The 9,901-nt window shown below is 34.5% G+C and overlaps 1 protein-coding gene across 2 annotated transcripts in view; it reads right to left on the bottom strand.

The window, feature by feature from the left end:
• The window catches only part of LOC142609454 (uncharacterized), a 32,729-nt gene extending 25,877 nt beyond the window's left edge, over positions 1–6,852 (bottom strand). The window contains exons 1-3 of one of the 2 annotated variants that reach the window (XM_075781035.1): positions 6,647–6,852; positions 3,741–3,822; positions 1–125 (exon numbers count right to left, since the gene is read on the bottom strand). In XM_075781035.1, coding sequence (XP_075637150.1) covers positions 1–79 — 79 coding nt within the window. In that variant the 5' untranslated portion in view covers positions 80–125; positions 3,741–3,822; positions 6,647–6,852. The remainder of the gene's footprint in view (positions 126–3,740; positions 3,823–6,646) is intronic. The other variant, XM_075781034.1, reaches the window with a different exon arrangement.
• Between the last annotated feature and the right edge of the window lie 3,049 nt (positions 6,853–9,901).

The raw sequence follows: 9,901 nt of genomic DNA on the forward strand, positions 1-9,901 counted from the left end.
ATTCAATGCTCTGTTGCGAATTGTTGAGTTTCGATAATTTCTCAGCTAAGATCTGTCCATTAAATTCGTCGTTGCTCATCCTGCTATTTAACGAGATTTTACATGCCACGCGGGAAGCCCTATATCTTACAAAAAGAAAATATTAGTATTCTGAAATGACAGTAATCCTGGCTTTAGCAAAAAATAAAGGCATAAAAAAAAACAGGTTAAATTATAACTTATGAAAATGCCACAGGGATTTAAAAACTTGTACAAGGAGACAGAGGAGTGGAGACCTTTGGTGGAAGGCTTGGAGTTTGATCAAATAGAGGGGTTGGAGAGGGACTGGCTTGAACGGAGGTTTGAAAAGGAGGAGGTTCTTCGAGTGGTCAAGGAATTGGAAGGAGATAAAGCTCCAGGTCCTGATGGTTTCTCTTTGGCTTTCTACCACCATTGTTGGAAAGTTGTGGAAAGAGATGTCTTAGCTGTGTTTGAAGAGTTTTATCAACATAGTAAGTTTGAAAAATCTCTTAATGCAACTTTCATAGCTTTAATCCCCAAAAAGAATGGTGCCTCCAATATTCGAGATTTTAGACCTATTAGTTTGGTGGGGAGTGTTTACAAGATTATGGCTAAGGTGTTGGCAAACATCCTAAAAGAGGTTTTGGATCGGCTGATATCTGAGTCTCAGAACAGTTTTGTGGGTGGCAGACTTGATTCAGTTCTTATTGCTAATGAGTGTGTTGATAGTAGGGTGAAAAGTAAGATTCCAGGGGTTATTTGTAAATTAGATATTGAGAAAACCTATGATCATGTGAATTGGGAGGCGCTCCTTGATTTGTTGAAGAGAATGGGATTTGGGGTGAGGTGGTGTAGGTGGATCCGTACCTGCATCTCTATGGTCCAATTCTCTGTCTTGTTTAACGGGTCTCCAGCTGATTTTTTTGGGAGTTCGAGAGGTTTGAGACAAGGGGACCCGCTATCTCCCATGTTGTTTCTGGTTATGATGGAGGTCTTCAGTAAGATGATGAAAAGAGCCGAAGGGGCTGGTTTGATTCGAGGGTTTAGGGCTGCTGGTAGTCGGGGTGGAGGGGAATGTGTCTCGCATCTTTTGTTTGCGGATGATACGATTCTGTTTTGCGATGCAGATGAGGAGCAGATTCTTCATGTTCAGATGCTTCTTCTTTGTTTCTAGGCAGTGACAGGTTTAAAGGTTAATGCACTGAAGAGTGAGATGGTTCCCATTGGGGAGGTCCCTAATGTCTATGTCCTGGCAGAGATTTTGGGATGCCGGATTTGGTCTTTGCCTATGACCTATCTTGGTATGCCATTGGGGGCGTCCCATAAGTCCCCCACTGTTTGGAATCCGATCTTGGAGAAAATTGAGCGTAAGTTGGCCGGTTGGTAGAAGATGTATTTGTCTAAAGGTGGAAGACTAACGTTGCTTAAAAGCACGTTATCTAGTCTTCCTACTTATTATTTATCTCTTTTTACCATCCCTACACATGGCCAATAAAATTGAAAGGTTGCAAAGGGATTGCTTGTGGGGGGACTCAAAGACTCATTTGGTGGGATGGGACAAGGTGTGTGCCCCTTTGAAAAATGGTGGGTTAGGAGTAAGGAAAGTAACTACTTTTAATAAAGCCTTACTAGGGAAGTGGCTATGGCGGTTTGGGATTGAGGAAACGAGGTTTTGGAGAAGGGTTGTAGCTCTAAAATCTGGGGAAGAATTGGGGGGGGGGGGGGGGGGAGGGAGGATGAACCTCCAAGCTAGGTAGAGGGGTGCATGGATGTGGTTTGTGGAGAAGCATTTGCGTGGGTTGAGAGGAGTTTAGCAAAAATATTCGCTTTGAGGTAGGGGTGGGAGATAGAGTTAAGCTTTGGACAGATCAATGGTGTGGGGATTCTCCTCTTCAATTGACTTTTCCGAGGATGTATGGGATTGCTTCCTATAAAGAGGCATCGGTGGCCTCTTCTCTTGAGCAGTTGGAGATAGAGGAACGGAGAAGCTGGAATGTTCTTTTTATTCGGAGACCTAATGATTGGGAAATGGGTGGGGTGGATGGTTTTCTTCGTACCTTAGGTTCAAATCTACCTCCCACTGAGAATGGAGATCGTATGAGGTGGAAGTTGACAAAGAATGGGGATTTTGATATCCGATCGTTTTACTATAAGTTGAGAAGTCCCTTGCCCATTATTTTCCCTTGGAAATGTGTTTGGAAAGTTAAGGTTCCTCGGCGTGTTTCCTTCTTTGTGTGGACTTCTGTATGGGATAGGATCCTTACAGATGACAATTTGAGAGGTAGAGGGTTGGATTTTGTTGACTGGTGCATCATATGCCGATGCAATGGGGAGACGGTGGATCATTTGTTTCTTCATTGTGACAAGGCTTATCGGTTGTGGAGTTTGGTATTCAGATCTCTTGGGATCTCTTGGGTCTTGCCAAGATCGGTTGCGGATACTCTTTTTGGGTGGTGGAATTGGCATGGAAAGCATTTGTCTAGTGTCTGGAATTTAGCTCCATTGTGCTTAATGTGGTGCCTTTGGAGGGAGCGAACGAAATAAGAGGACTTTTGAGGACATGGATAGCTCGGATAACTAGCTATTAGCTTCTTTTAGTGGCTCTATGTTTGACTGGTCTAGGGCTTGGGGACTCACCTCTAGTGATTCTCTCCCTATGTTCCTTAGCTCGCTACTGTATAATTAGTATCTTTTTTTTTTTTCTTCCTTCTTCTCTCTCTTTTCCCTTTGTATTTTTCTCTCTGCCCTATGCTTTTTTATGCATAAGGTAGTGTTCTTGAATATATACCATTATTACTTATCAAAAAAAAAAATAGAGGTACAAATCTTTACAAGACTAGAAAACTAATTATTTAAACCAGAATGATTTACATATGTTTCAGATCCTACCATGTCAAATTGAAAGCACACATACTTCCTTTTTTATATGAATAAAAAAAAAAATCAGTTTATTGTACATGCATAGGGTACTATCTTACCAACTAAAATTGAAGAGTGAAAATCATCATTGACAGAAAATACAAATTTGTTTTGTAGAATCCAGATCTTGCCATATAGTGTACACCAAGTTTATTTTATAATCCAGATCAAGTTCAGGATAACCGTCTCCATCATACAACAAAAGAATTTGATGCAGGGAGCACCAAATCCATTTAAGATTTTGTTTCTAAATTTGAAATTATTTTTGAATTTGAGTTTTGAATTTAGTTTTTAATGTTGAGGGTTTTATGGGATTTGATTAGGCTTTTTCCATATTAGTATAATCCCTAAAACCTATTTAATTGGTACTTTTGTAATGGTGAAAGACAAATGATTTTGAATAAGAATTTTATGATGAGTTAAGAATATGTCTCCTCCTTTGTTCTCTTTGTTTGGTGGTGATGCCAAACGCCCTTAGGTGGTGACTGATGCCTATGATTTGCAGGTAGATTCTAGGTGGTGAAGCCTAGGGTTTGTACTGTTGTTCATGTTGTCACTCTTTATTTCCTAACTTCCTACCAGTGTTTTGCATCAGAATTCTATGTTCTTAAATTAAGTGTGTAATTGGATAAGCTTTTATTGAAAGCTTATTTGTTCATTTGCTGAAATTTGGTAAAAGTACAGTGGTTCCTAGAAAAAAGTAAGGTTTCAAAAAGCTTTACATAAGTTAATAAACAAAAGGACTAATCCAAACTCACACTAAGAAGGGAAAAAAAGCAAAGCATTAGAAAAGTGTTTTCAATATGATAGTCCAAACATACTTCTAAAAAACATTCCTTAACCCGTCTTAGCTTTTTCTTCCCTCTGAATAGCCTGAGCTGCCTGACAGAGATGTCCCACACCCTGACAAAAGCATAAAAACAAATTAAGAGAAATCCCAGAGGTAGACGTTTAATTCCAAATTGCAAGTACAAATTGTCCATTAATATAACAGAAATTTCTTGTGTATGCTTATCCATGTGTGTGTGTGTGTGTATTGGTAAGTAAAGAGATTTATCACTAAATAACTACCTAATGTATAAAAGAGCACAAGGTAGCCTAAAAAATAAATCAAGAATTACATGCAAACGAAAGAACTCTGGAACAGTGCTACTAAAACTAAGACCCATTACACTCTAATGAATCTCCGATACTTTCACATCTTAAAAAATGCAACAATTTCACTCCCTCCACAAAGTCCACATTAGACACAAGGGTTTCAAATTCCACACAGCCAAAGACCATTTACCAAACCAGTTTCACCAACCAACCAGTAGGTCCATCACTGTTTTTGGCATCACCCAAAGAACCCAAACACATAGCCCCACATTGCATGAGCAAAATTGTAATGTAGTAGCAAGTGACCCATTGTCTCTCCCCTTTGCCTACACAAACAGCACCAATCTAACAAAATGATTCCTCTTTTTCTTAGATTATCATTAGTCAAGATCTTCCACCATAAAGTTGTCTATGCAAAGAAAGCAACCCTTTTCAGGGCCTTGACGCACCAAATGCCTCTCCACACAAAACTGGCCACCCTAGGGGCACACAACGTCCTATAATAATACCTAACATCAAACAAGAAACAACCCATTTCCAAGCAAACATCACACCATCTCAATCTACCAAGGCCTGTAAAATTCTTGGCATATAAGAATAGAGAGGTCCTAGCAAGGACTCAATAGACTCTAATTCCCAATCATTGAAAGATTAATTGAACTGGACAGTCTAATGTCACTCACCCAAACCTCAACCACATATATCAAATGAGAAAAAACAAAAGCATCTAAATCAGCTGCTATTGAATACAAGGCGTGGTACTGCTCTTTCAAAAACTTCTCCCAAAACCAACTATAATGCCAAAAGCGAACCCTATCTCCAGCCCCCACCTTGAAGTATACATTATTGGCAAAACAGTCCCACCCTACCCAAATACCTTCCACACACTAAAACCATGAGTGCTACACACCAGCTTCATTACCTAGCCACCCCCCTCCACCCCATATTTTAGCATAATTAATTTGAGCAACAAGACACCATAATTTTTTTTTTTTTTGGATAAGTAAGACTCTATAACCATAATTAACTCTAGATTGCGTCTAACTCTAAAAATTAAGAGGAGGGGGTAAGGAATGTCTCAACTCTCGAGGAATGCAGACACCAGAAGTAGGGGTTTGAAACAGTTGCAAATGTCAAACAAGAGAACTCAAAGTAATATGAACATATAAAGACTTGGTTTCAAACTAATTGAGGAGAAACAGAGAACGAAGTAGTTATCTTGATGCAAGACAGGAGAAAAAGGTCAGTGCTTTCAATATTTGTGATTGTCAATTGTTCTAATCCAAATCATTACATGTTATGAAGTACTAGCTTCAGGAGAGAATGAAGACAGAGGCATTGAGACAGAAAAACAACGCTCTCACATGTCTATCATCTCAAACGTGTAAACATTATCGACACGCAAACTACAACAAACCGAGCGCAATGCACATTCTTTTTTTCATATTGAAAAAGTCAGAATGCCAGTAACGTTGTATTTCAACTCAAATCAAAAAACTTCACTACAATTCCCATAGAAAACCAACATTTGAAACTTAAATATAAATTACAAGCCTGTTTGTATGTACTCAGAAAGAGAGTCTCTATTTTCTAATCATTGCAACCGTCATCATACTCGTAGTTATAGATAGTTAGATTTTAAAAGATAACCACTTCTCCATTATCTCTATTTTTTTTCTCTCTCAATTTCCTACTTTTAACCTGTAATTTTATTTTATTTTTGACAAGTCAATTTTAACCTGTAATTTATTTTATTTTTGACAAATCAAGTAATAAGACCACCAAATCCAACACTCATAATAATAATAATAATAATAATAATAATAATAATAATAATAATAATAATAATATACATTATTATTATTATTATTATTATTATTATTATTATTATTATTATTTGGTTATAATAATAGTATCAATTCTCATAGAAACCTGACATTGAAAGTTAAATATAAATTACAAGCCGTTTTACATGTACTCAGAAAGAGGGTTTCTATTTTGCCTAATTATTGCAACTGTAATGTAATTATACTTATAGTTAAATTTTAAAAGATACCCATTTCCCCATGATCACTATTCTTTTAACCTGTACTTTATATTCTCTTCTTCTGGTTTTAGCTATTTAGTGAGAACTGTTTTTGACAAATCAAATAATGAGACCACCAAATCCAACACTTTAATATAATAATAACAATAATATAGATATGATATAAAAATAATTATTTAAAAAAAACGAATAAAACATAGTAATTATTATAATTAATAATTAATAATGAAATACAGTTTTTTTCAATGAACCACAGCAGCATAAAACATATTTTTCGATAAAATTTCAAAAAAAAAAATAGGAAAATAAATTTTTAAAAAAATTGAGCTATAATCGTAAATTCTTAATTATCTAAACTAAAAGGAAATAATTTTTTTTTTAAAATGAAAAATAACGCAACCAACTCTGCCTGAAACAAATAGTTCAAACTCATATCTTTTTCGTAAATTTGAATTTCCCACTAAAAATAAAAACAGAGGCTTTAAGCTTAGGGCTTTGAAACCAAAAAATAAAAAATTGTGGTTTTTTAGTGAGAAAACGAAAAGCGAATAAATAATAAAAGAAATTTAGAGAGAGTTATACCAATGAAAGAGGTGCGAGAGAGATGAATTGAAAAGCTCAGCTCCACCAACTTTGAGATTGAATTTGAATACACAGATTTGTTCGAACCAAAAACCCTAGAGAAGAGAAGAAAAGAGAAGAAAACCCAATTACTTTTGTTTTGGTTTTTGAAAGTGGAAAAAATATATATTGAATCGAGTGTGTTCAGGAAAATGAGAATTTTTGAGAAATAAGAGGTGCAAACGTGGCACGTGATGTAAGCAGAGACACAAGTAGGGCTTAGGCATTGTTTGGATTCCTTTTATCATTAATTGTTTTTAAAAATTTAAATACTTTTTTTTATTTTGAAATACTTCATCCGTTACAATTAAATAAAATAAAATAAATGATTGGCTAAAATTCAAAATTGACCCTTTAAGTTACAATTTTCATCAATTTAGTTCTCCGTTACTCCTTTAGCTAAGTCTTGCCACTAACTACACCAAAACGATGCCGTTTTGGTTTTTGTTTTTCTTAATTACTGAAATACGTTAATTTTAAAAATAAAAAAACCTAAGGGGAACAACATTGTTCCCCTGCCTCTAAAAATCAAAGATTGCCACAAAAGATTCTCACACTTTGGAAGAGTTCTTGCAGGTTGTGTTTGGGTATGTGGTGTGGGTTTGAATTGGAAAGATCATGTTGTGATTGACAATAGGTATTTGAGGCCTACTAAGGTTGATAACCTTAAGGGAGATGCAAGCAGAGCTAAGAAAGTTATTGGTTGGAAGCCATGATCAGTTTGGGTCTTTCCAATTTTTGCTTCAGATCCGTAACAATGGGGTTTGGAAATGATTCTATTTAAGGGGTTCTTAGAGCTGATATAGTTTTCAATTCAGTAATTTATATCGATGGTGTTTTCAGATGTTATTGTTATCATATTATGCATTATTTGAATATCTGTAATTTGATTCTAGCAAGTCTCATACTTGTTCTTCTTCTTATTTTGCTTCTTGGAGTCACAATGTGGATGGGATAGATAAGATCATATTTTGTATTGGAAAGTTTGAGATCTTGCAATTTTGAACACTAGAGCCTTTTTGAAGATGTTGGATTTGATCACTTTCAATTCACAAGAATGTAGTTTTTGATTTTTAGGGGCAGGGGAATAGTGTTTCCCTTTTTTATTTTTATTTTTTTGTAATTAACTCATTTCAGTAAAATTAAGAAATTAAAATTAAAAAAAAAAAATCAAAACGGTGTAGTTTTGGTTTAGTTAACAGTAGGAGTTAACTGAAGAGTAACAGAAAACTGAATTGACAAAATTTGAAACTTAAAGGACTGAAATGACAAAACTAAAACTTGAAGGACTGAGATGACAAAAGGTAAAACTTAAAGGGTCAGTTTTAGATTTTAACCTAAATAATTCAATTTTTTTAGTTTCAAATGATGTCTAGTAGTAATGGTATTGGTGCTCAATATTTGTAGATTTTTTTTTTTTTTTTTTGAGAAGAAAGGCAATGCATCATCATTAACTATGGTGTTCAATATTTGTAGTGATTAAGTATCCATTTGGAATCTGCTTATTTTGCTGAAACTGAAAACTTTTTGCTGAAAATACTGTGGATAAAAGTAAAAATTAACTGAAATAGTACAGTTTGACCCATGAATAGTACCAAAAAGTGCAGTAAGGCCCATAAATAGTAGCAAAAATAAGCTGAATAATAAAATAAGTTGGCAAAATTAATCCATGCCAACACACACGCTCAAACCCATCCTCACTACCTACTAAGTAAAATTTATGTACAATGTTATTTGTGTTTTATTGGTTGAATTGAATTGGTGAAATCACGTATAGCACCTAAGGTATTATACATATTCCCTAAAAAAAAAGGCACTATACCTAAGTTTTATCTCTATTTTAAAAATTATGGAAAATTTTATTTTTCCACCCCAAACCATACCATATTTTACAATTGCCTCTTAAACTACAAGAATGCATAATTGACCCCCTAAACTAAAAAAACATGTAACACTTTACTCACCCTTGTCACTTTCTCAATTAAGTCTAACAAAATGTAACATTAAATTTTATATTGGTTTCGGAGGAAGAGGTAAATTGGTTTTTTAATGTTAAATTTCATTAGACTTAACCCCAAAAAAGACGACAGTGGGTAAAGTGTATGTTACAAATTTATAACTTTTGGGGTTCAATTGTGCATTTCGATAGTTGGGTTCAAATCTTCTGTCCCACTTTTCTGGCTCCACTTTATACTCCACAAATAAAAACGTGCTACACGTCCATCTAATTTATTAAATGCTAAATTTATGTCTTCTATTATTTCAATTTCTTAAAATAAATAACCTATCATATTTAGGTAATTGAAATAATAGAAGGCATAAATTTAGTATTTAATAAATTAGATGGACATGTGGCATGTTTTTATTTGTGGAGTATATAGTGGAGTAAGAAGAGTAGGACAGAAGATTTGGACTCTCGATAGTTTACAGTGCAAAGTGTAAAATGGAGTATAATTTAGGGGTATAAATGTGTAATTTCCCCTTAAAAAAATAATAATAACACTTTAATTTCTTGTAATATGAAACATTTAAGGCTATTTATCTCTTTATGTGGTTGTTTAATGGTGACTACTAGTGGTTACATCTTTGAAACTGCACTAAGCATCCCATAACCAATCTCAATTTCCTCTCTCAACTTCAATACTCAGGTATCTCTACCAATAATTTTCATCAAAGTCATCTCTTCAAAATCTACACACAAAAAAAAAAAAAAGAGTTCAACTCTTTGTAGATCTCTAATTAAAAAGAGAGAAAAAAAAAAACCTTCCATGCCTATTTGACAAGTAAAGAATTTTGTTATTTTTTTTCTTTTATATTCCTTTTTTTTCTACTCCTCTATGTGATTTTGTTTTTTGTTTTTTCTTTCAAATCTATTTTTCTTTGTGATTAATTCCTTGCTTTATTCTATCATCCTTCAAATTTGTTTTTCTTCATTCTTTCCCTTTATATCTATTTTACTTTTTTTAAGTGTGATGAGGCTGAGTTTGTTCGAGTCATAATTGGTCATTGTCCATGGTTCCTATGTGGTCACTTTATTGAAAACATCCAATTACCATTAACAATTCATATGAGTTTGCTTTTGTATAGAATTGGAATAGAGTGGCTAGATTTAGAAGTGGCAATTCGTGTTAGTATGTCATGTTCATGTGTATATCGCGTTGAGATAAGGGTATTTGAATACATAGCTCAACACAAACCTAACTCATTTAATAACTG

Source organism: Castanea sativa, chromosome 9, assembly GCF_040712315.1.
Source record: "Castanea sativa cultivar Marrone di Chiusa Pesio chromosome 9, ASM4071231v1".
In the NCBI taxonomy this organism is placed as follows: domain Eukaryota; kingdom Viridiplantae; phylum Streptophyta; class Magnoliopsida; order Fagales; family Fagaceae; genus Castanea; species Castanea sativa.